General features: G+C 41.5%; 1 protein-coding gene across 3 annotated transcripts in view; it reads right to left on the reverse strand.

The window, feature by feature from the left end:
- The window catches only part of SIL1 (SIL1 nucleotide exchange factor), a 224,489-nt gene that overhangs the window by 66,546 nt on the left and 130,843 nt on the right, over positions 1-27,100 (reverse strand). For all 3 annotated transcript variants that reach the window (XM_014529115.1, XM_014529114.1, XM_014529113.1), the window contains exons 4-6: positions 22,022-22,142; positions 12,540-12,639; positions 4,477-4,668 (exon numbers count right to left, since the gene is read on the reverse strand). In XM_014529115.1, coding sequence (XP_014384601.1) covers positions 4,477-4,668; positions 12,540-12,639; positions 22,022-22,142 — 413 coding nt within the window. The remainder of the gene's footprint in view (positions 1-4,476; positions 4,669-12,539; positions 12,640-22,021; positions 22,143-27,100) is intronic.

Genomic DNA, 27,100 nt, shown 5'->3' on the forward strand with positions numbered 1-27,100 from the left:
TAGAGCGTTGGCCTGCGGACTGAAAGGTCCCAGGTTCGATTCCGGTCAAGGGCATGTACCTCCTGGGTTGCCACATCCCCAGTAGGAGATGTGCAGGAGGCAGCTGATCGATGTTTCTAACTCTCTATCTCTCTCCCTTCCTCTCTGTAAAAAATCAATAAAATATGTTTTTAAAAAAAGGGGGTGGGGCAATCTGGAGTATCTGTGCCAACAAAATGGATGGGTCCCTGGTATCACAGACCTGAAGAAATAGCCTAACCAGGGACATGAAGTAAGTATGGAGTTGGCACTGCCATAAAGGCCCCAAAACAGGGCTGGGATTTTTCTGCCATAAATAATACTTACTGAGCCTTCCTTACATACTCTGTTTTTAAAATCCAAGAATTCATCACCTCTCCTCTGATCCTCCTTCCTCCAGGTCTTTTGCATACAAAACCATGGCTCAGAGGCCTGTCACTCCGTGCCTAGGAATGGCTACATATCAAAGCTTACATGAGTTCCTACAAAAACAGCTGCCACGCTGAAAGCCCCAAAATAACAGAGCCCAGAGTCACAAAGGTTCTGTACTAGATTATCTTTATTACTACAAAGATATTTCAGGGTATTATAAATGCTGACATTTATATAAGCATTTCAGTTTTCTCAAGATGTTTTCTCATTTGTTATTTCACTAGAGATGAGAAAAAAAAGGAGTCATTCTGCCCACTGCATGCCCAGAAGATCAAGCTCCAAAATCTGGGTCTGGGGCAGAACTTTTCCAAGGATACCTTCAGAATAGGGTGGGACAGGTGGAAAGGAAGTCAAGGTAGAAGAAGGGAGTGCTAAAGAAGGGGGTAGAAGAGAACTATGTCAACACTCAGGAGGAAAAAAGAGAACCACAACACTGATAAGACAATGAGAGAAAAGGAAACCAAGAAAGGAAGAAATGGTGGTAAATAATTGAGGAGTCATGGTGTGAGAGAAGGTAAACACACTGCCCCAGGGTGGATGGGGAGACAGAAGCTACTCCTCATAAATAACTCACAAACTGTTTTCCACACCCATGGTTTTGCTTTTCACAAATCCTGCTTAATAATTCAATCACAGCTATGAGGAATACTTGGGCAGATCCATTTTGGGTCCTTGAAGCCCATGGCTCTCAAAACCACCAATCAGTGAATCTAGAATAGGAGTAGACTGGTGAAGTTCCTGGCAAGAAACATCCTATCTTCCTCAAAGCTAGTGCTCTATCACCCCAATTCCCCACTGCAACTGGAACTCGAGGCTAAGTCTTCTTTAATCACAACTTAACACTGTTGCATGGAAACCTGACATACCATCCCAAGCCAAGGACCTTATATTTCCAATTAAAAGGCTAATGACCCAAAACATTTATGACTCTTCTGTCAACAGGGCAAGTTTGGCCTCTAACAGGGGACTGGTTGATTACCAGGCTAACCTCAGGCTGAGGTGGACAATGTCCAACTGTTTAACTAGTGCCCTATGAAAGCAGAATAGGATATCACCTGGCTTTTGGGAAAACAGAAATCTGTCAGAGCCCTTTTGTGTACTCACTCCCCTCTGCTAAGCTTTCTAGTCATTTTGGCTTTTTATGCTGCAACTAAAGGAAGAGCTTACAGAAACCTGGTAACTGAAGATCTATCCAAGTACGTTAAGATGAGAAAAAATAAAAGCTGTCAACATCAAAGCAGGACTGAGTTAGCCAATAACCCCTAGGATCCTCAGTCCTTTAAATATCTATAATAGAAATGCTATTAGAATGTTTGTTTTTTCACCCTGAAGAGAAAGACTGGAAAAAGAAAAGAGAACCAGGTCCTTTTTTTTTTTTTTTTCCTCTAAGGAGATCACAGCCCTGCTATTTGCAGACTGAAAAAGAGTTATGAGCAGAGAAAGAAGATGAAGTGGCCGTCCCATAATTCCTGCAGATACAGTACACACTTATCCTCTCTCACCACAAAGGCTGACAAATCCTAAAGAGAGAATGTTTTTAGCCTAGTTTATAGAGAACAAGAATGCTGTCGTGTGTGGGAGGATGATGAAGATCTATGTCTTGGTGAGGATCTCAAAAAGCCTTTGATTATGATTACACCGCTTTCCTGGGGCAGCATTACCCCTAGGCTGGATTACTGCAACAGCCTCCTATCTGGTTTCCCTGCTTCTACCCATGACCACCCCACCCCTGCCTCTTGTCTAATTCTTAATAGAGCAGCCAGAGGGATCCTTTAAAAATAAGTCAGAGCATGTCATCCTTTAATAACGTCCAATTTCATTCTTTTCCATGACCTACAAGGAGCTCCATGATCTTCCTCCCATCACCTCTCTGAGTTTCATCTACCTCTCTCCCTCTTCTCTCAGCTCCAGCCACACTGACTTCCTTGTGGTTCCTCAAATATATTAGACATGCTCCCACTTTAGGGCTAAGGGTATTTCCTGTTTCTCTTGCCCAAGAGGCTCCTTCCCTTCCCCACTCTTTTTATTTTTTCATAGTATTTATCACCTTTAAACATATTATATATAATTTACTTATTAGTTATGTTTATTGTCTATCTGTTTCAGCTAGAAGGTAAGAGATATATCCTAAGTGCCTGGAACATTGTCTGGGACTTGACAGACACCGAATAAATTAATTTATTGAATAAATAAATGGCTTCTCTTGGTTCCTTTTCCTGAGACTCACTCCCTTTCAGGCTTTATTCAAATGGTCTCAGTATCCTGTAAGAGGCAGAGTGGCCAAAAGGTTAAGCGCACAGAGTTTGGGGTCAGTAAGGCTTTGTTGCAAATCCAAGCTCTACCACTAACTGGGTGACCTTGGGAAATTACAAGTGTGACCTCATTTGCCTCAGTTATAAAATGGGGTTAATATCAGTGCAGTGCCTACTCATAAGGCAGCTGTAGAAGCCAATACATTAATGTGTACAAAACACTTGAATATGAGCCAATTATATGATAATGCTCCATAAATGTTAAAACTATTATGACACAAGTCTGATCAGTCATTTCCCTGCTTCAAACTCTCCAGTGGTTCTTAGGATCAAGGATAAAATCATAAAGAGCATGGCATTGCCAACGCCAGTGCTCTGACTCCCTAACCTTTCCACTTTATCTCTGCTACCCCATCCCCTGGTCACTATGCTCTCATCTTTTCCAGGTCCTCAATTTCACCAAGCTCTTCTCTAACTCAGAATCTTTGCACATGATGTTTCCTCTGCCTGGAATGGCCTAATCCGAGGGTTGGCAAACTTTTTCTAAAGGGCCTGATAATAAATATTGTTGACTCTCTGAGCCATATGGTTTCTGTCACAACTACTCAACTCTGCCACTGTAGCTTAGATACAGCCCAAAACAATAAAACAATACATAAACAAATAGGTGTGGCTGTGTCCCAAGAAAACTTTATTTATCTAAGTTGGCAGTGGGGCAGATTTGGGCCATAGTTTGCCATCCCCTGCTTTAATCTCCGCTCTTTGCCTAGCCAACTCCTATTCATCCTTTATTGCTCAGCTTAAATGTCACATACTCAGGGAAGCCTTCCCAATGCCCCCAACTAGGCTAAATTTCCCTGTCATATACTCCTGCATTACCCTCTGGAGTCCTCAACACAATTTTAAATTCTCTCATCAAGTTGTTAATTTGATCACTGTTTAATTATTTATTTAATTACTAGAGGCCCGGTGCACTAATTTGTGCACAGGTGGGGTCCCTCAGCCTGGCCAGCAATGGGGGCCAATCAGGGCATCTCGGCCAGTCCTGATCGGGGCCATCCGGCTGGGGGAAAGGACTACGGGAGGTTGGCCGGCTGCAGGAGGTTGGCTGTGGGAGTGCACTGACCACCAGGGGGCAGCTCCTGCATTGAGTGTCTGCCCCCTGGTGGTCAGTGCGCATCATAGCGACCTGTTGACCGGTCATTTTGTGAACTGGTCATACCGGTCGCTTAGGCTTTTATATATATAGATTCCTTCTTACAAAATTGTAATCTACATGGAACAGGGACCACATCTACTTTACTTCTCCTGTATCCTCAGTGTTGAAAAATAAAGGAGGTAATCCTCCAAATGAAAAAGAGGTTGGCTCTGGCCTCTAAGAATGCATCTTGACCTGGCCATGTGGCTCACTGGTTGGGAGTGTTGTCCCATGCACCAAGTACAATTTCTGGTCAGGGCTCATAATTTACGGGTTCTATCCCCAGTTAGGACAGGTATGGAAGAAAACCAATTGATGTTTCTTTCTCACATTGATGTTTCCTTCATTTTCTCTCTCCCTTCCTCTCTAAAATCAATAAAAACATATCCTTGGGTGAGGATTAAAAAAGAAAAAAAGAATGTATCTTACAACAATAGATATTGACCTAGATTAAAAATACAGTACATGCTGGGAGAGAAGTATAGATGCTGATGTATTTTCCAAGAGCTTAGGATGGGGGGTTGGGGGGGAAGCTGTCGGTTAAAAATCAGACTTATGGACAATGAAATACAATACCTGATGGACATAATATTCAAGATCAAAGAGTGCAGCAATCTTCTCTTCCAGGCTGGAGCTGGAACTATTGAATTTGTTGATTAGCCGTACCATGATCTGCATGTCAGTCTCAATGACAACATTCATCTCCGCAAAGTCCCTTTTTAGCTCCTCAATGGGGCGGAAGAGACGTTTAACCTCAGCCTGCCTTGCCTAGGAAGCAAAGAGATGATTAATTAAATCAATTGGAGATATCTTTCCCAGACTCCTGTGGTCTACCATGGATTCTCCTCCTCAAAGAACTGCTTCTCCAACACTCAAAATTTTTGTTCATGTCTGCTATTAGAAATCCTGATATCTTCTAAGATGCTTTCAGAGTCTACTCATATAGCCCTTTGCCCCCAAAAACACACTCAAGGTTTTCCAAGGTTCTCTTATCCCAATTTGACTTCCAATGTTCAGGAAAATTTAAAAGTCTTGTTGTTGTAATCACTGAGGTCAGGGGAAGCAATGCAAGCTCACTTTCAATCCTTAACATTACAGGGAAAGGCTGAGGTCTAAGGTGGAATAATCTACACCTTGGTTCTCTATATTCTACGATCATAGAATATCTTGGCTTTGTCCTGCTCAATCCAGCAACATTATAGGGAAACCCAGATGTAGAAAACTGTAGGTAAAGAGATGTCAGAGTGGGAGCAATTTGCTGATGAAAGTTAAATCACCGTCATTACTGTCAATCTAACTACAGGTGTACAATTTGTTCAACTGTTTCAAGTGGCTAAATTACTATATGTACTATACTCAAATCTCAAACAATTTTCTCTCAATCCCTCCTTACCCCACATTCATACAAAGGTTTTAAAAATGAAGTGATGTTGGAGGTGAATAAAAGATTTTAATTAGATATTTTATACCTGTGACACTCCTTGTTTTCTTCCCAGTTTCAGAGGATAGTGCTTATAAAGAGTCTGAAATGTCACAGTGGTTTGTGTCTCTATCTTTTGAGAAAAATTAAAAGGCACGAATATTTATAAAAAGCAGGATGATGAGCAGCTGTCAGTTCCAAATTGCTCATCTATTTATTACCTTTGGGTTTTTCTCCAGTTATAAGCACGCCATAGAAACACCAACCAAAGGAATGAATCAGCCTCTCTTTTAAAAGACCAAGCTCCTAGCAGAGTAATCACATCTATAGGATGCCATATTCTGCTTATAGCAAGAAGATGCTCTCCCTACACCCTGCTAGAGAACTCTGCCAGGCAACGAACTGTAGGATGACAAGCAAGCGAGAAGAATGAGAAACTAGTGACCTCTGCCTCACAAAAATGATGTGTAACTGGACCTCAGAAAGGCCCCCCCCTTTTTTTTAAGGAAAAAAAGCTGTTTATTTTGCAGTAATTAAATACTCACAGTAAATTACAAAGATAGTACAGAGAGTGCCATGTATCCTTCTTTCAGCTTCCCCCAATGGTAACACCATACATTACAATAGCACAACATCCAAACCAAGAAAATGACTTAGGTACAATACTGTTAATAAGACTACAAGTCTTATTCAGATTTCACCAGCTTTTATATGTACACATTTGCATGTGTGTGTCTATATTATTTTAAACCATTTTGTTCAATATATAGATTCATGTGACCACCAGAACAATGAAGCTACAGAACTGTCCATCTCTACCTCCATTGTGTCCCTTTATTTTTATTTAATCCTCATGGGAGGATATTTTTCCATTGATTTTTTTAGAGTAAATGGAAGGGAGAGGGAGATAGAGAGAAATGTTGATGTGAGAAGGACACATCAATTGGTTGCCTCCCACACGCTCCCGCCAGAGGCTGGGAATCGAGCCTGCAACCCAAGCCTGTAACTGAAGTACATGCCCCTGACCAGAATCAAACCCCGGACCCTTCAGTCTGTGGGCCAAGGCTCTATCCACTGAGCCAAACCAACCAGGGCCATTGTACTCCTGTATAGGTGTACCTCATCCTCCCATCCACTCCCTTTTGTCCTTATGCTCTGGCAACCATTGATTTGTTCTCCATCTCTCTAATTCTGACATTTGGAGAATGTTATATATATGGAATTACAAAGCCTATATTCTTTTGAGATCGGTGCTTTTTTAGTGAACATAATGAATTTGAGATATATCCACGTTACTGCATATATCAATGGTTCATTTCTTTTTAATGCTGAGTAGTATTCCACTGTATAGATATTTGTTTGTTTATAACCATTCACCTATTGAAGAAAATTTGAGTTATTCCAGGGTTTTGGCTATTATATTATTCAGTTTCATGAATCCATGGGTTTATGCATTTCATCATCTCTGGGAATTTTTCCATCTTCATTTCTTTGATTATTTTTTTAGTCCTACATTCTTCTTTCTTTCCTTCTGAAACTCCAGGGACACAAATGTTAGATCTTTTTGTTACACAGGCATACCAAGGAGATATTGCAGATTCAGTTTCAGATCATACAATAAAGCAAATATCACAATAAAGTGAGTCACACAAATTTTTCGGCTTCCCAATGCATATAAAAGTTATGTTTATATCATACTGTAGCCTATTAAGTGTGCAATAGCATTATATCTGAAAAGAAACGATGTACAAACCTTAATGTAAAAAAATATTTTACTGCTGAAAATGCTAAACATCATCTGAGCCTTCAGCTAGTTGTAATCTTTTTATTAGTGGAGGGTCTTGCATCAATGTTGATGAAAACACAGTATCTTCAAAGCTCAATAAAAACAGGTATGCCTGTAGTCCTATAGGTTCCTAAAATCTCTGTTCATTTTTCCAATCTATTTTTTTCTTCTTTAGATTAAGAAATTTTTATCTGTCTTCAGGTTCACTGATGTTTTTCTCTCTCATCTCTATTTTGTATTAAGCCTACCCATTAATTTTTTAAAAATTGCTGTATTTTTCAGTTCTAAAATTCCATTTAATTTTTTTTATATCTTCTATTTATTTGCTGAGGTTGTCATTTGTTTCAAGAGTGTTCATATTGCTTTTTTTTTTTATGATAGCTGCTTTAAAATCCTTGTTAGATAATTCCAACTTCTGAGTCATCTCACTGCTGGTATCTCTGTTGTCTTTCCTAAAATATGTTTTGATTTTCCTGATTATTGGTATGATGAATGATTTTTTTTTATTGTATCCTGGACACTCTGGTCTTAAGACCCTGAATCTTCCTTTTCAGTAGGCAGTCACATTGTTTAGGTTTAATATGCTGGTTCTGGCCTTCATGTATAGCTGTGACTACAAAACAATTAAGTTTTCAGAGCTTTTGCAGTGTTATTCTGGTCTACTTCTTTTGTGTGCTAACCAGAAGCTAATCTAAACACCTGGACAGTATTCCAAACTACAGTTCAGTTCTTAAATCTTTTGCTGTGTTAACTCTGGTCAGTTTCTCATGGAAAGCATGACCAGGACTTCATTTGCAAAATCCCTTTCTCTAGCTCCCGTCTCTCCACAATCCTACCACACTCTCTAGTTAGGAGGAAAAAAAAAAAAACATCATCGGCCACCACTGGGCACTGGACACAGGGAGCAGAATTCCTTCCTCAGCCTCTACTGACAGCACCCTTATGGGGGATTGAAGCATTGCCTCATTGCTGCTGGTCTAGGGGTGAAAAGTTGGCCTCCTCAGTTACTCCCACTGACATTGCCTCAGAGTGGGGAGCACAATACTGCATCACACTGCCGCACTGCCACCAGGTAAAGGGTGAAAGTACAGACTCTCCATTCACCCTCACCCTCCACTGGCATTACCTCAGCTAGGAGAAGTGCAAAACTTCCTTGGTGCTGCCAGACAGGGGACAACTTCCAGGTTCTCTTCTTGGCCTCTGCTGATGCCACACTAACAGCAGGTCACACTACCCCATGTGGAGGATGAAAAACACTGAACTCTACTGGTAGCACACCAGTGAAGGAAGCAAAGAATAGTCTCTTAACACTGGGCAGAAGGTAGAAAATTCTGCCGCAACTCTCTGCTCAACTCTCACTGACACCACCTTGTTGGTGGTAACAGATTACAGCCTCACACCATCTCACTGCCAACAGGAGGAGTGCAAGTTCAGGCTCCCCATTCGAGTTTTGCTGACACCACTCTGGTGGAGGAATGAGAGTGCAGTTTGTTACCACCACGTGGAAGATTGAAATCCACGTTCCCCATTCAATTTCCACTGGCACTGAGGGTTAAGATGGGAAGATTTCCATGTTCTTTGGCTAAAGTGGGACAGGTATTGTCCAAAAGTTTTTTGTCCTACTAGGCTGCCCTCTGCCTGGTTCTTTCTCTCGAAAGAACAGGCTTTTATTAGGGCTATTTTCTACGTACCTGTTGGCATTTCCGAGATGTAGGCTTCTCTAGTGCCCACTCTGGGATATATAAAGGGAAACATGAAAGCCCACGGAACTCACTGCCAGGTCATTCATCAAGTGCCTACGTCCCTAGCCAGTCTGCCTCCTTCTTCCAACCTTTTAGAGTGTTCTTATATTTGCTTTTAGTATTATGTCCAGGGTTTTTAGTTGTCCTTTAGTAGGAAGAATAAAGAGAAATGAGTCTTCTTCATCTTGCCCAGAATCAAAAGTTTAAGGCCATATTTTAAAATGCAGCAATTTATAGTATACAGGTGAACAACATCTGACATGATAAAACATAAAGCATCAAGAAATTTGTATGGTAATAGAGGAATAAAGGGATCAGTTTCAACAACAACAGCCCAAATCTGTTGGGCAAAACAGAGCTTTTTCATGAAGCAAGTGACTCTGAGAAGGACTGATTCACTTAAATCTACTCAAGTACCAATGACACAACAGAATTGATACCCTTCCCTCCAAAAAAAAATAAAGCTCAAAAAACATTCTCTCAACTGACAGGATATGGCACAATATCTGACAGTACTGTTTTTAAAAATAGCAAAAGCACAATCCTGTATTTGCAAACCACCACACAACCTGGGTTTAAATGTTTTTTATTGAATTTATTGGGTTGACATTGGTTAATACAATTATATAACTTTCAGGGATACAATTCTATAATACTTTATCTATATACTAGGGGCCCAGTGCACAAATTCGTGCACCTTGAAAGGAACTGTGGGCTGCAAGGCTGCGGTGGGCACAGGGGTGAGTCTCGGCCCATCCTCCACGCCCCACCCAGCCCATCCTGCATGCCCCCCGGTCCAGTCTGCTGGCAGCCCCGTTCCCGCTGCCACCACTCCCATGCACTCCCAGGCACTGACAGCGCCAGCCCTGCTTGTACCTGCTGACAGCGTGGAGCAACTGGGGCCAGCGCCAGCAGCGGGTGCAAGCAGGGCTGGTGCCGTCAGCGGGTGCAAGCGTCAGCTGCTGACCCGATTGCCCCTAAGGATCAGGGGGAGGTGGAGAAGCTCTCAGGGGCGATCGGGGCCGGCAGCTGCCACTTGCACCCACTGATGGCACCAAGCAATCAGGACTGGCAGCAGGTGCAAGCGGCGGCTCTGGCACGGGCTGCGGGTGGGAGTGGGGCCGGCACCAGCAGCAAGTGCAAGTGGCGGCTTTAGCGCTGGCAGCAGGTGCGAGCGGGGCCAACGCCAGCAGCGGGTGTGAGAGGTGGCTCCCAGCTCCTCAGGAGTAGGGGGAGGTGGAGAAGCCCTCAGGGGTGATTGGGGCTGGCAGCCACCGCTCGCACCCACTGATGGCACTAAGCGATCGGGCCGGCACTAGGCGCTGGCAGTGAGTGCAAGCAGTGGCTCCGGCGCCAGCAGCAGGTGCGAGCAGGTCTGGCACCGGCAGCAGGTGTGAGCGGGGCGGCACTGGCAGTAGGTGCGAGCACCTGGCGGGATTGTGGTATGCGAGAGCAAAGAATTTTCAGTAACTACCAGAGGCTTGCCCCGATGACAGCAACCAGCACCCCGCCTTGGTCTGGCACCCCTGCTCACCTGCTCCACCATCCCGCCACAGCCAAAGCCCACCATGTTCTGCACTCTGCTGCCTGCTGCCGACGCCTGCCACGTTCCACGTGTGTCCCCTGGTGGTCAGCGCACATCGTAGTGACTGGTTGTTCAGTTGTTCAGCCGTTCGGGCTATTTGCTTATTAGGGCTATATATATAGACTAGAGGCCCGATGCATGAAAGTCATACATGGGTAGGGTCCCTAGGCTTTTATTATATAGGATTGTATTGTGTGTTCACCAACCCAAGCCAAGTAAATACTGATAAACAAAAAGTATGATGGCATCTGCAGTCAGAAGTTTAGGACATGTAAGAAACTCTCCAATCTACTTAAAGTCAATTTATTTGCCACTCCCAGTACACTGGCAGTGAGCAGAATCAGTCCAAACAGGCTCCAATTAAAATACACCAGGACTCAGCACCTCAATGAAGGAGCTAACAACCTGAGCTCCACAGACGTAAAGAAAGAGTGTGGTGGCAGCCCTATTTCAGAAGTAGCAATTGACTCAAATCAGAAATACAGGATTGGGATCGTGCATTTGGGTACTGGTATTGGGATCTCTCCTTACAAAAAGAGAGGGTTATTTTTAATTGCAAACAAACAAAAAACCCTGAAAATGTAATCTCTTGCTTTCGCATTTAAAAATATTTTCATAATATTCATACTTTTCTATACTAACTTATTTATGGAGGAAGAATATCATTAAAGAGAACAAAGAGAAGAGACAGAGGTACAGTGGTTCTTCCATCAATGCAGAAGACATGAACAAAGGCTGGCTTTTATGTTCCCATTAGCCCCACATGGATAATAAGTCGGAATAATCCCAAACCCTGGCCACAGGAACAATGGCTTTTATGTTCCCATTAGCCCCACATGGATAAGTCGGAATAATCCCAAACCCTGGCCACAGGAACACTAATCTCTCTGTTCCACGTATCTAGGCATGCACTGCTCTCCTCTGTTGGCCTTACCTTCACCAGGTAGAGGATTTGCTTTTTCTCTCCCCTTCAGTTAATACACCTGTGGTAGGATGGATATTTACGCATCATCTTCCTTCAGCCATTGCTGCTGCTACTGCTATCCTGATAATCACTTCGTCACATATACACTCTCTAAGCTGGGAGATGTTACTGGTAAGATAAGTGAAGACATGGAGACATGGCCTACATACTAATACATCCTAATTAGGTCCTCCCCCACATTTTTAAAAAAAAAGGCTCATTTGTCTCAGAAATACTTAGCTCTAAAGGATATGAGGGACCTAAGGCTTTCTCCACTAACATACAAGCTGTCAAGAACCCTATGCTGCCCCTCTAAAATACTGCCAGGATTCTGAGGTGAGAGCAGGCAAAGCAAAGAGGTAGACAAAGCAAAAGAGAAGAAGAGGGAGGGAAAACTTAAAAAGGTCTCCAAGGCAGTCATCTAAGGAGATTCTTTCAAAGACAGGACTCAACTGGAAATGTAAAAAATAATCTGTGACATTTTCTGGCTGTTACATGAGCTCATGAGATCCATCTAAGAGTAAAATTTCTTTCTGGTATAGGTCTGTACCTACAAGCCCTCCCAGATATTAGGGGCCTAGCCAAGGAGCTGCAATTCTGCCTCTTGTTCCTTCTCATTCCCTTAGCTTGTAGAGTTTAGAGTTGAGACCTGGTGGACACCTCAGCCATCCTCTTATCCAAGCCCTTGTTGTACAGTATTTAAGAAACCTTAAGGCCTGGAAAAGGAAATATATTTGCTATGTGTTCAAAGGATAAGGACAAGGGCCGAGGCTTCTTCCTTCCTGGCCCAACACCTCTGTCCTTTAAACTTGTAGTAATCCAAGTGCAAGTGAGATCTGAATTTTAATTTCTACTCTTTTCACTCATGTCTGTGATAATGGAGAGTATGGCTATCTCTGCTTTGTACCTCAATTTTCCCGAACATGTAACTGGAAGTTGGATCCTAGATCCTAACCTAACAGAAATGCCCCCAGCATTTTTTCAGTAGTCTATAAAGGGTTATATTGGCATTAACTTCTGTTTAAATTATTTTATAATATTATTGTTATTATTATCCCATGTATTACTGCAAAAGGCTAAAAGTGATTCCCTTCAAGGCCATCCTGCAGACTTATACTAACTCCCTGGAGAATGTCACATACCTTGTCTTCCTTTGAACTCTCCATCTCTGCCCCTTCCTTGAATTTTGCCAGTGCACTCTTGAGGTCCTGGGATGTATAGGTGTTAGTGTTGATGTCCAGCCTGTCCGAAGAGAAGTTGGGAGTTAGGAGGGAGACACCATCTTTCCCAAGAAAGAACCCTGTCCCCTCCCGTGGGTGGCTGGTACTTCAAAGCAAGCTAAACCAGGCCAGCTCTAACTCAAAGTGTCCTACCCTACCTTTACCTTCAGTCAGCCAGAAGTCCAACAGGGTAATCTTACCTTGAAGCTAGAGGAGGAAAGACACAGCTGAAGATGGGGTCATTTCATGAAAGAGGAGGAAATGGCATGGGACAGGACAAAGGCCCACCATGGACAGAAAGCTCTCAGCCAGCTACTCAGGCAAAACAAGTCTAGAATGTTTCTGCAATGCTCCTCTCTCAGCACATGCCAGGGCAGGACCTCCTAAGGGTACTGAATACAGAGAGAATAACATAGACCCTATTTATATTCTTTTAGGAAATAAACCAACAGACACCTGAGCCCCCCCAAGCATGTGCCTGACCTGATTTGAAAAGCCAGCCTATCTTCACAAAAACAGGCTAAATAAATTCATACCTTTAAGACCAACCCCTGAGCACAGAGTAGATGCAGAAGTTATGTGTCAACCTGATAAAGGAATGGATTTAAGATGCCAAAGACCAGAATCAAGGTCAGTTACCTTCCAGAGCTAGTCTCCAAAAAGAAGGAAGAAAGAAACCAATGTGGATGTAATCTAGGGAACCTGGCAAAACCTACAGAATGATATCCTCACAGAGACCACTGGAACTAATTCAAGCCACAACCATTCATCTTGACTGAGGAGAAGGCATTCATGGGGTGGGGAGTGGGGGCAGGTTTTAGCACCGGCAGTTATTTCAGTTCAGTGAACAGGGGTGGGAACAAAAGTAAGATGGACAAAGGGAAGTATGGAATGTGAACTGTGCTTGACAAGTCTGTCCAGCTCTGGGGAGTAGGAAGGGGAAGCATTAAGGATAACCCAGGAGATATATCAAAGTGGAGGAAGAAGTATTTAACTCTGTGGGATCACTAACTTCTTTGGCAATCTGATGGAAAGGGGTGGGTCTTGTTCCCCAGGGGGATAAACAAAATACTACAACAATTTTGGCAATTAGCCCTGTCCTTTGGACTCTGTTCCATTCCAGTGCTAAAGAGCCAGGAAGACACTGTGAAGTGGAATTGGAGGAGCACAGGAAGAGGTTGACCCCAGAAGAAGGAAGTCAGCACAAAACACAGCCAGAGACTCCTGAGCTCACAGCAGTAAACACCCACACCACCTTTTCAATGCTTTGGGCTCTGGTGCAGACAGGTTTTCCACTGGTTATAAATGCTGAGAAGAAAAAGGACATGCCCAGTGTATCTTGGAGGCCATCCCAGGGCAGAGCTCTCAGAAACATTTCAAAAGAGAAAAGTAAAGAGTCAGGAGTGGAGACAAATCTTTCTCTTATGGTGTGTCTATCACAGACCATTTGGATGGCTTTACTTTCTATTCTGAAAAGATGTGAACAACAGACAAAGTAGCAAGTGCTCCTACTGATGATCTACAGTCAGGTATGGAGAAATAACTTCCCATGGTATTAAAAACAACAGATAAAAGACTCCACATTAGTCCAGTTCCTAATTCAATATTCTTTTTTAAAAAAATATATTTTATTGACTTTTTACAGAGAGGAAGGGAGAGGGATAGAGAGTTAGAAACATCGATGAGAGAGAAACATCGATCAGCTGCCTCCTGCACACTCCCTACTGGGTATGTGCCGGCAACCAAGGTACATGCCCTTGACCGGAATCGAACCTGGGACCCTTGAATCCGCAGGCCGACGCTCTATCCATTGAGCCAAACCAGTTAGGGCCTAATTCAATATTCTTAAACCAAGAAGAAAAAAAATAGGCCTTTTATTTAGAAAACAAGACGACTTGCCTTAGATGTGAAAAAAGACCTCCTGAAATACTTTGAGACCCTGACATATGTGTATATATGTGTGCTGGGGATGGAGGGAGGTTGACAGGGTTACAACAGTGAGATTTGATTATTTCTTAGATGGCTATGAGAAATTAATCATTATGACCTGGGTCACCGTAGGTATAGGTGTATGTAGAAAAATAACGATTTTCCCAGTTCGGGGTGACATTAAGGAGGACAAATATATCCTTATCTTATCTATCACAAATAAAGTCAAATTTTCCAACAGTAAAAACTACCCAAATATGAACAGGCTGCTTTGTGGGACTGTGAGTACCACATGACTGAAGGTGCATATGGACAGGCTGAGTGACTTTTTGGTCAGGTATATCAAGAAAAATACTCAGGTAAAAACTGGGCCTCTAAAGTCCCTTTCTGCCCCATATCTAATTGTAAAATATTGTTAATAATTATACAAGGGCTGAATAACACTAACTCCACTCAATCCACGACTGACTCTCAATGCTTAACACGCATTAAAACAGGGGCAGCCAACTATCTGTAATGACCAGATAATACTTGAGGCTTTGTGGGCCTTATGGTGATTGTCCCAACTACACAACTCTGCCAGGGTCACAAGAAAGCAGCCATAGAAAATACATAAACGAGTATGGCCATCTCTATACATAAAAGACTAATATGCAAAGTGTCCCCTCGGGAGTTCAACTGGGAGACCAGGAGTTCGATCGCTTGCTATGACATGAGCTGACCACCAGGGGGCAGTGCAGAACGAAGGAAGGCCCCAACCGGCGGCCAGCAGCTGGGGAAGGAAGGTCCTGGCTGGCGGCTGGAAGGCCCCAATCAGTCCTGATCGTTGGCCAGGCCTAGGGACCCTACCCGTGCACCGGGCCTCTAGTGTGCTAATAAAACTTTTTATGGACACTGAAATCTGAATTTCACACAATTTTCACGAGTCATGAAATATGCTCCTTTTGTTTTCTTTTTCCAACCATTAAACAATGTTAAAAACAACTTAGCTGTGGGCCATATAAAAATAGGCAGCAGTCCCAAAATGGGCTACAGGCTATAATTTGCTGGTCTCTGTGTTAGAAACTTCATGGCTGGTATTAACACCGACCTTTCAAACTGCAGAATTCTAGCAACCCTTGCAATCCCATGCTTTAATCTCTTTCTCCCTCATGCAGGAAATAGAAAACAGAAAACTTGGTAATTCAAGGAAAATAACAGCAAAATAGAGACTATAAATTGCCAGAAATCAAATAATCAAATAAGCTGGTTATTAAAAACAAGGCAACCTCTTAACATTGGAGAACTTTTATACTATAAGAGAGCTTGTTTTAATTTAATATGTACTAACAAGAGGAAAAGTTAGTCTGAATTAAAGACTTTAAAATGCAATTTTATTGTTCACCAAGGAAATATTATTGCAAAGCAGAAGGCCTAACAGGCCTGTTTTAATGAATAGATGATTCATCTGTAATCAGCGCATTAATTGTTGGGATTCAAATGGGTGCTCTTAAAGTACTGGAAAAAAACAGCTTTTTTAAAAAAAATTTAAATTCTTTATTGTTTAAAGTATTACATAAGTCTCTTTTTCCCCCCATTGACCTTTCCCTGCCTGCTCTGACCCCTCAGCACATTCCCTCACCCCCTGACTGTCTGTGTCCATTGGTTATGCTCATATGCCTGCAAACAAGTCCTTTGGTTGATCTCTTACCTTCTCACCCCCCGCCTTCCCTCATAGGTTGGACAGTCTGTTTGATGTTTCTATGACTCTGGGTCTATTTTTGTTCATCAGTTTATGTTGCTCATTATATTTCACAAATGAGTGAGATCATGTGATATTTATCTTTATCTGATGGGCTTATTTCACTTAGCATAATGCTCTCCAGTTCCATCCAAGCTGTTGCAAATGGTAAGAATTCCTTCTTTTTTACAGCAGCATAGTATACCATTATGTAGATGTACCACAGTTTCTTAATCCACTCATCTGCTAATAGGCACGCACTTAGGCTGTTTCCAAATCTTAGCTGTTGTAAATTGTGCTACTATGAACATAGGGGTGCATATATCCTTTCTGATTGGTGTTTCTGTTTTCTTGGGATATATTTAGAAGTGGGATTACTGGGTCGAATGGGAGTTCCATTTTTAGTTTTTTGAGGAATCTCCATACTGTTTTCCACAGTGGCTGCACCAGTCTGCATTCCCACCAGCATCGAAGGAGGGTTCCTTTTTCTCTGCATCCTCGCCAGAACTTGTCATTTGTTGATTTGTTGATGATAGCCATTCTGCCAGGTGTGAGATGGTATCTCATTGTCATTTTGATTTGCATCTTTCAGATAATTAGTGACTTTGAGCATGTTTTCATATGTCTCTTGGCCTTCTGCATGTCCTCCTTCAAAAAGTATCTATTTAGGTCCTTTGCCCATTTTTTGATTGGATTGTTTATCTTCCTTTTTTTAAGTTGTATGAGTTCCCTATAAATGTTGGAGATTAAACCCTTATCTGAGATAACATTGGCAAATATGTTCTGCCATGCAGTGGGCTTTCTTGTTGTTTATTGATGGTTTCTTTTGCTGTGCAGAAGCTTTTATTTTGATGTAGTCCATTTGTTCATTTTCTCCTTAGTTTCCATTGTCCTAGGAGCTATATTGGTAAAGATATTGTTTGAACAAATGCCTGCTATTTTGCTGCCTATGGCTTCTTCTAGGATTTTTATGGTTTCCCATCTTACATTTAAGACCTTTATTCATTTTTTTAAAATATATTTTATTGGGTTTTTTTTTGTTTGTTTTTTTTGGTTTTTGTTTTTTGTTTTTTTTTACAGAGAGGAAGGGAGAGGGATAGAGAGCCAGAAACATCGATGAGAGAGAAACATCCATCAGCTATCTCCTGCACACTCCCACTGGGGATGTGTCCGCAATCAAGGTACATGCCCTTGACCGGAATCGAACCTGGGACCCTTGAGTCTGCAGGCCGACGCTCTATCCACTGAGCCAAACTGGTTAGGGCAAGATCTTTATTCATGTTGAGTTTATTTTTGTGTATAATGTAAGTTGGTGGTCTAGTTTCATTTTTTTTAATGCTGTTTTCTTTAGCTGTGTAGAAGCTTTTCATTTTGATGTAGTCCCATTTGTTTATTTTTTTTATTTCTTTTGCCCTAGATATTGTATCAGTGAAAATTTTGCTATGTGAGATGTCTGATATTTTGCTGACTGTTTTCTCCAAGGGTTTTTATGGTTTCAAGACTTAACATTTAAATATTTTATCCATTTTGAGTTTATTCTTAAGTATGGTGTAAGTTGGTGATCTACTTTCTTTCTTTTTTTTTTGAATATTTGGTAAAACTCCCCTGTGAAGCCATCCAGGCCAAGGCTTTTGTTTGCTGGGAAAGTTCACTAGTTGTTATTGGCCTATTCAGGTTTTCTGATTCTTCTGATTTAGTTATGGATGATTGTATTTTTCTAGGAATTTGCCCATTTCATTAACCTTATCCAGCTTATTAGCATATAGTTGTTCATAGTACTTTCTTACAACCCTTTGTATTTCTGTGGTGTCATTGTTATTTCACCTATTTTGTTTCTTATTTTATTTATTTGGGTCCTCTCTCTGTTTCTGGATGAGTCTGGGTAAAAGTTCATCAATCTTGTGTGTTTTTAAATTATTATTTAATATCTTTATCTTCTGACATTTATAAACGGTGTTCCTGATGTTTTCATGAGGTTTGATTTTGAATTAAAAATAGGGGGATTTATATGATTCTGGAATATCTCCAAATTCACAAATTTTTCATTGCAGAGTTAAGGGTGTGAAAGGAAGTGTAAATATTTGGGGAGTAGCCTGAGTCATTCCAATGGAAATATTTCCCTTCTGGTAATTTGGCAAGATTTGCATGGATGGAACTGGAGAGCATTATGCTAAGTGAAATAAACCAGTCAGAGAAAGATAAATATCACATGATCTCATTCATTTATGGAATATAATGAACAATATAAACTGATGAACAAAAACAGATCCAGAGACAAAAGTTCATCAATCTTGTTTATCTTTTCAAAGAACCAGCTCTTGGTTTCATTGATCATTTGTATTATTTTTCTAGTCTCTATTTCATTTATTTCTGTTCTGATCTTTATTATTTCCTTCTTTTTACTTACTCTGGGTTTTCCTTCTTGTTCTCTTTCTAGTTCTTTAAGTTGTAGGGTTAGATATTTAATACCATTTTTTTCTTATTTTTTGAGGTAGGCCTATAGTGCTATGAACTTCCCTCTCAGAATTGGTTTCACTGTGTCCCATAGGTTTTGGGGAGTTGTGTGTTCATTTTTATGTTTCCAGGAAATTTTAGATTTCTTTCTTCATTTCATTGGTAACCCATTCATTGTTTAATAACATACTATTTAGCCTCTTTTTCTAGGATATGTCCATTTCCTCTAGGTTGTTTAGTTTGTTGGAGTAGAATTGTTCATAGTATTTTAAAACTATTCTTTATATTTCTGTGGAGTCTGTTATTTCGCTCTTTCATTTCTAATATTGTTTGTTTGGGTCCTCTCTCTTTGCTTCCTGGTGAGCCTGGCTAGAGGTTCATCAATCTTGTTTATCCTTTCAAAGAACCAGCTCTTGGTTTCATTGATCTTTTGTATTGTTTTTGGTCTCTGTGTCATTTATTTCTGCTTTTATCTTTATTATTTTCTTCCTTCTGCTCTCTCTGGGCTTTTCTTGTTGTTGTATTCCTAATTCTTTAAGTTGTAGAGTTAGATAATTTATTACCATTTTTTCTTGTTTTTTGAGGTAGGCCTGTAATGCTATGAGCTTCCCTCTCAGGACTGCTTTCACTGTGTCCCATAGGTTTTGGATTGTTGTGTTTTCATTGTCATTCATTTCCAGGATGTTTTTAATTTCTTCTTTGATCTCTTTGGTAACCCAATCATTGTTTAATAACACACTATTCAGTCTCCAAGTGTTTGAATTTTTTGGTTGTTTTTATTGTAGTTGATTTCTAATATTATGCCATTATGGTCTGAGAAGATGCTTGATATGATCTCAATGTTCTTGAATTTGGAGAGACTTTGCCTGTGACCCAATATATGGTCTATCTTTGAAAATGTCCCATGTGCACTTGAGAAGAATGTATATTCTGTAGCTTTGGGGTGGAATGTTCTGAAGATGTAAATTAAGTCCATCTGAACTAGTGAGTCGTTTAGGATTGCTGTTTCTTTGCTGATTTTTTGTCTAGACGATTTATCCAGTGATGTCAGTGGAGTATTAAAGTCCCCTACAATGATCATATTGCTGTCGATCTCTCCCTTGATATCATCCAGAAGTTTTTTTCATGTATTTGGGTGCTCCTGCATTGGGTGCATATATGTTTACCAGAGTTATATCCTCTTGTTGTATTGATCCCTTTAGTATTATGAAGTGGCCTTCCTTATCTCTTGTTATGGCCTTCACCTTGAGGTCTATTTAGTCAGATATAAGTATTGCTACCCTAACTTTTTTTTCTCATTACCATTTGCCTGATATTTTTCCATTCCTTCACTTTCAATCTGTGTGAGTCTTTTATTCTGAGATGGGTCTCTTATAGACAGCATATATATAGGTCATGTGTTCTTACCCATTCAACCACTTGATGTCTTTTGATTGGAGCATTTAGTACATTTACATTTAAAGTTATTATTGAAAGGTCCTTGTTTGCAGCCATTTATATTTTGGTGCCTGTGTTCCTTATTCCCCCTTTTTTTTCTTCTTTGTACAGCAGTCCCTTTACCATTTCTTGCATTGCTGGCTTGGTAGTGATAAACTCCCTTAGCCCTTTTTTGTCTGTGAAACTCCTGATTGCCCCTTCAATTATGAATGATAGCCTTGCTGGATAGAGTATTCTTGGATTCAGTCCCTTGCTTTGCATTACTCTGTATACTTCATTCCATTCCCTTCTGGCCTGATGTGTTTCTGTTGAGAAATCATTTGATAATCTAATGGGGGATCCTTTATAGGTAACTCCCTTTCTCTCTTTTGCAGCCTTTAAAGTTCTCTCTTTGTTATTAACATTTGCCATTGTAATTACCACATGTCTTGGGGTGGGTCTTTTGGGGTTCATCTTGTTTGGGACTCTCTGTGCTTGGGTGACTTTTTTCTTCCCCATATTAGGGAAGTTTTCCTGTCATTATTTCTTCAAATAGATTCTCTAATCTTTGCTGCTCTTCTTGTCCTTCTGCCACCCCTATTATACATATGTTACTTCGTTTCATGTTAGCCCCAAGCTCCCTTAGGCTCTCCTCTTGCTTTCTAATTTTTTTCTCCAATTGCTGTTCAGATTGGGCTTGTTTCTCTGCCCTATCTTCTAGCTCACTAATTTGGTCCTCTGCTTCTCTTAGTCTACTGTTGAAGCCTTTTATCGTGTTCTTTATTGTAGCTATATCACTTTTGATTTCTCCTTGGTTCATACAAAGGTTGTTGATTTTCTCGTCCATCCGGCTTATGAACTGTATGACCATTACTCTGAATTCTTTCTCAGACATATTGCATACCTCCATTTCTTTTAGTTTCTTTTTTCTTTTTTGGTGATTCCTCCTTTTCTTTCCTTTGGGGGTTGCTTCCTTGTCTCCCCATTTCTGCTGTTGCTGAAGGGTCCAGGTGCCCAGTTGTGCGGGGCCTGAGCTGTGGCTGTGAGCTTAGCAGGAGCGTCACATGCACTGACAGTCGGGGTGCCCGGGAGATGCGGCTGCCACAGTCCGGGCAGGGTCTGCATGCGCTGACAGTAAGGGGGATGGCTCAGGATGTGTGGGATCTGTGCTTCTGGGGATAGGCGGGAGGGGAACACACTCCAGGACTCACAGTAGCCTGAGACCTGTATGGGTGGAGTCAGTGCCCATGAGTCTGCAACTATGGTAGTAGGTCTTTGTCCAAATTGGCTGTAGGGTCTCAGTTTTCATCTGAGGTCAGTCTGGGTGGTGGTGAGGCTGGGATCCTAGTCACAGAAGCTCTGCCCTTCAAGATAGTGTGGTTTCTGTGCCAGCACTGGCCGCCCAGGAGTGCCCACAGCAGGAGCAGGGGCTCCCCATCCAAAAGAGCCCAGTCCACCAGCCCCCAAAAGTCTTGCAGGATCTAACTGTCCCTCGCTCACACACATATGCACCACACACGTCCACACACTCCCCTTTCGCTCCCTCACTCTCTCATACTCTCTTCCTCACTGCCATCCTGCCAGTCGCCATCTTCTCCTCCCTCAATAGCTTCATTTTAAAATAGGTTAAGCATTCACCCTACTGCCTTTTTTAAAGTATCAATTTGCTTTGCAAACTATTTCTTTCCAAAGATCCATTGAAGTAAACTTCCATAAAACCTAAGAGGTTTATCACAAATTCTAAGCTATTAAATATTACAAATATATTTAAAAGTCACATGAATTTGCATTGCATTCATTACTGTAAGAAACATTGCATTGTCATTACTTTCATTATTACAAAATCAGTGTTGTTAGTCTCCCAATCCCTAGGAATGATGCTTACCTTTTGCCTTTTTTTGTCCCTTTCAAAGTATTTTGAAACTTGTCTTCATTTTGGAGTTTCACTTCTCTCGCCCCAGTCTGGAGATTCAGCCTCACATGGGATCCCGCAGGGACAGCCTGGCCTAAAAGCAAAGATGAGAGAAGGCTCATGAGATATACAGTCCTCAGAGGGACACTGATGGAATGGCTTGCTAACAAGTCAATAGGACTTATTAGTTCATGAAGAACAAACTCTGTGGTATTCAGCTACCTGGATCTATCCATATCTCCTCCTACCCTCCCTCTCTTCTCCTCTCTCTCCACACACACACACTCTCTCTCTCACACCCACACACACACATACACACACACACACACACACACACACACCAATCACAATTCTTCTTTTGCTAATGCACATCCAATAAAGAGATGAAGCAAGGTCGGCAAAGGTATCTATACTTTCATCCAGAGACTAATGACCCCTAGTTAGAACCTGCATATTTAAGAAATTCAGTTTTCTTTAAATTGAGCTATAATAAGCCTTTTGCTTTGTACAGTAGATGAATAGTGAATACCTACTTACCCTTCAGGACATGGCTACATTACTGCCTCCTCCACTACATCCTTTCTGACCCTCCTCTGACAGAACCCCAGACAGTATGCCATTCCAGCAAACTTACACCTCACCACCTCATCAATTTAATCAGGCTCCCTCTATGAGTCTCTCTCCTGCCTGAGCACAGGGACTATATCTCCTCCTTTTTTAATTTCCCCAGCCTCTAGGCCAGAGCTTGTCACATAAAATTTGTGACACTTAATGTTTATAAGAAGGAAGAAGCAAGAGATTGAAAGGCACGAGGACATGGCAAGCCAAGGAGGCAGGGATTGGAACCAAGAAAAATTAAAACCTATACCCACCTATATCAGAAGAGCTGACCCACTAGCTGGGCAAATAAGTGTTGTAAATGAATGGGCTATTCATACATATTGTATAAAATTACCAAGGATAGTTATAAAGCAACTTGCAAGATCACATTCTACAGATGGAATGTTACACTTATTTATTCATGCAACTGATATTTATGAAGCAACAACTATACACTCGACCACTGTGGTAGATAGATTCTAGGAATACAAAAGAGGAATGTTAATGGCCACAGAAATAGAGATTTTCAGGGGGAGAGCTCTTTAGGAGATTGGAAATCTAGAAGCAGAGATTCTGCTCTAACACACCTGATCTTTGAATCTGCTTTTTTCCTGGCAGAGGATGGCATTGCCCTGATGGTGCTGAGCTTCATTCAAGAATCAAAGGAGGCGGGGAGCGGGGGGCGGTGAGAGAAACAATCTGTGAACATTCCTTAAAGGGAAACACATAGCACAAATTCTCTCAAAATGATCCAGTAAACCCTGAATATAAAAGGGTAACAATGTATATGAATTCAGTTTTTCTCAATTCTAGCAGGACCATAGTGAACTTCAAGTTCCACCAACCACTGTGCTTCCATCACAGAACCAGGGAGCCAAGGAAACATCATGCCAAGACATGCTGTTCTGTTCCTGCCATCCCACATCAGCCGGGAGTTTCTGTAACTTTGGCTAAAAATAAATGGGAACTTAAGTACCCGAGTGTATGTGCATAATAATCCTCTTCTAACCTCAAACCTATCCCAAATGTTTCAAGGGATAAAAAATATGTTCAGCCGGGCCGGTGTTGCTCAGTGGGTTGAGCATTGTCCCAGGCACCAGGAGGTCGCCAGTTCGATTCCAGTCAGGGTATGGGTTCGATCCCCAGACTGGGGCATACCAGAAGCAGCTGATCAATGTTTCTCTCTCTCATTGATGTTTCTATCTCTCTCTCTCACCCTCTCCCTTCCTCTCTCTGAAATCAATAAAAACATATTAAAAAATATGTTCAGGTAGAGTGAAGAAATCTTTCCCTGGGAAGGCTTCCTGAATATGGTTAAGTTGGGGATTAAATGAGATAAAAATTGAGAGCAGGTCATCCTCCATATTTCTCTACTTTACCAACCACTACTCCATACTCAATTTATCTCCAAAACCTGGTAATTTTTCCTGCTATATGTTTCTTGAATTCATACCCTTCTCTCTGTCCTCCCCATCACTGCTCTTGTTCAAACCATCACCACCTCTCTTGTAGACAGTGCCGGAGCCTCCTAACTGACCTACCTTACCTACTCCTACCTCCCTATCCATGTGTTCTTTACAATGAATGATTTTCTTTTTTTTCAAAATACAAATCTGACTATGTCATTCCCTGCTTCAAACCTTTTAATGGCCTCCTACTATTCTTAGAATAAAGATGGAAGTCCTCATGCTGGTCAATGCGGCCCTTTAGTATCTAGTCCTTGCCTGCCCCTTCAGGCTTGTCCACAACTCACTCCCCATGCTTTAGGGTAGTGGTCGCCAACCGGTAGTCCGTGGACCACTGTGGTCCATGAGGTCCAAAAGGTTGGCGATCGCTGCTCTAGGATACAGTGGCCATTTTCCATTCCATGAAAGAACCATGCTACTTCCTATCATGGGGCCATTCCACTCCTGTTGCCTTTGACCAGAATGCTCTTTCCAACCCTAGCTTCCAACTCCTTCCCCTTTCAACCCCGGCTAAGAGTCACTCTCTCTGAGTGCATCTTCGATTTCTCAGACCAGATCCAGCTGCCCCCTAAAGCAGGGGTGGGGAATGTCTGGCCCCCAAGCCATATTAAGGCCTGAGAAATCATTTTGTGTGACCCTGCCAAGGCAACCGCAGGCAGGACTCAAAATTCAATAAATCTAAGAGCTTTTTTTATAGCAACATAAATTTATATTAAGTGAATTATATTAAGCGAATGATATTATAAATATCCAAATGGACCTTGGAAAAAAAAGGTTCCCTACCCCTGCCTTAAAGGCTTTCGCAGCACCTTGACCCCCTTTTTTTTTAAATAGCACTTTACCTCATTCAGTCGTTATATTTTAGGTGTTGTGTGTGGTGTGTTTTTTTTTAATTTACCTGGTTAACATAAATGCTCACTATTTTATCCCCAAAACCTGTCACAGGGCCTAGCATATAGTAAACCCTCAATAATTATTTGTTGAGTGAAAAATTAAATGTGAGAGAAAATCCTAACTGATCTAGAAGTATGTGGAAAGGTCAACAAGGATTTTCACTATGGCAAGTAGATTCATAATAATTAGTGATCATGTTAATAGTTATTTTTAGTAGTAATAGTACTAATACTACTGCTACTAATAACAATAGCAGCATCTTAAATTTTCAGACTTTTGATCAAAATTAGAAATGGAAAAGGAAAAAAGTACGTGACTTTATAAGTTTAAAAAACATAATAGGTTATACCAGGCTAAGCTGGCCAAGGAAGAGACTAGGATCTTATGTGAATCAATTTATTTAATTTGGGGAAATTCCAAAATTACTCCCTTCACACAAGCCACCACAGGGGGCAAGAGCAAGCACAATAGCATTAACTTAAAATACAGGTTACGCTTATTTCAAATACACGAAACCAACCATGGCAGCAGCAGTGGCAGAGGCAGCAGAAAATACAGTATTTTCAAATGTTTCCACCCCACTGGGAAAAAGGCCAAGTTAAAGAGAGAGTGGAATCTGACCTGCTTCCTTCCAGGGCCTCTGTGAAGGGATCGCAATACTGGGGAAGAGCACAGCAGAGGCAAAAAGTCGCAAGATACATGCAAGTAAAGAGTTAGGGATTGAGGGGGTGGGAGGCAGAAGGCAAGGGCACAGGCACAAAATAAGATGGGGATCTAGAAAGGCAAAGAGGTCTACAGTATCTGTTTCCCCCACTGGCTCCCCGGGGAAGCTCTGTCCATAATAAATAGAAACCTCGTCCGGATTAAGTTAAGGCCACTTCACACTTGAGCAGTGACTCCTATTGGGACTCTCTGTCACTGATTTCAATTACAGACCAAGACCCAGGTAACACTCCTGCTTTCCTCATCGGGAGTAGGGGGAGAATCTGTGGTACACTGCATATTGTCACAAATGTTCTTCCCGTCCCCCCGTGTATATTCACACCCTTTGCCATGCAGCCCCTCTTACACAGTAAGGGAAGATTAGAATGGTAAAGTGAACTTTTACAGCTGTTGATTTTGGACTTGCTTATGATGTGCCTTGGCCAGTGGGATGTTAGCAAATGTGCCATCATCATGAGAAGACCACACTCCACTAGTATTACAGTCCAAAAAGGATGAGAGGTCGACGGAGCAGACCTGAATTCAAACTACAGATTGGAGCTAAGCCCAGCTAAGCCCAGCCAAGTATAGCTGATGTGCAGACATGTGAGTAAGAATAAAAGACTGGATTTCTTTTCACTTTTTAATTTGAACCACTTTTAACTTACACAAAAGTTGCAAAAATCGTACAGAGTGTCCAAATATTGCTAACATAGCCTTTCCAAATGTTAATATCTTAGCCATAGACAATTATCAGAACTAGGAAATTAACAATAACATTCACCAAACTATAAAGACCCTTTTCAAACCTTACTAGTGTTTCCACTAATGTCCTTTTTGTTCCAGGATCCCTTATGGCCTTTGGTTATTTCTCCCTAGTATCCTGCAATAGTTTCTCAGCCTTCCCCTGTCTTTTATGACTCTGACACCCTGAGGAATATTGATCAGTTATTCAGGACTACCTGGTATGTTCTCATGATTAAACTAAGGTCATACATCCTTGTCAGAAGCACCACAGAAATGATGCAGTGGTGTTCTCAGTGCATCATATCACAAAATCTGTGATGTCAATATGTCTTCTTACTGGCCTTGATCAACTAAGAAAAGTAATCTCTACTGAGCTTTTCCACTGCAGCAAACCAAAATAAATACAAACTACCAAACTATGGAAAATAATTTGACAGTTTCTCAAAAAGTTAAACAGAGTAACTACATGAACCCAGCAATTCCACATCTAGGTATGTACCCAAGAAAACTGAAAACATGTTCACACAAAAACTTATACATTAATCCTCACTACAGCATCCTGTATAATAAAAAGGCTAATATGCAAATTATCCCCTCCACCAGGAGTTCAAGAGGGAATTGGACCAGAGGGTAGGGCCAGCCT

Source organism: Myotis brandtii, unplaced genomic scaffold (genome assembly GCF_000412655.1).
Source record: "Myotis brandtii unplaced genomic scaffold, ASM41265v1 scaffold668, whole genome shotgun sequence".
Taxonomy (NCBI): Eukaryota; Metazoa; Chordata; class Mammalia; order Chiroptera; family Vespertilionidae; genus Myotis; species Myotis brandtii.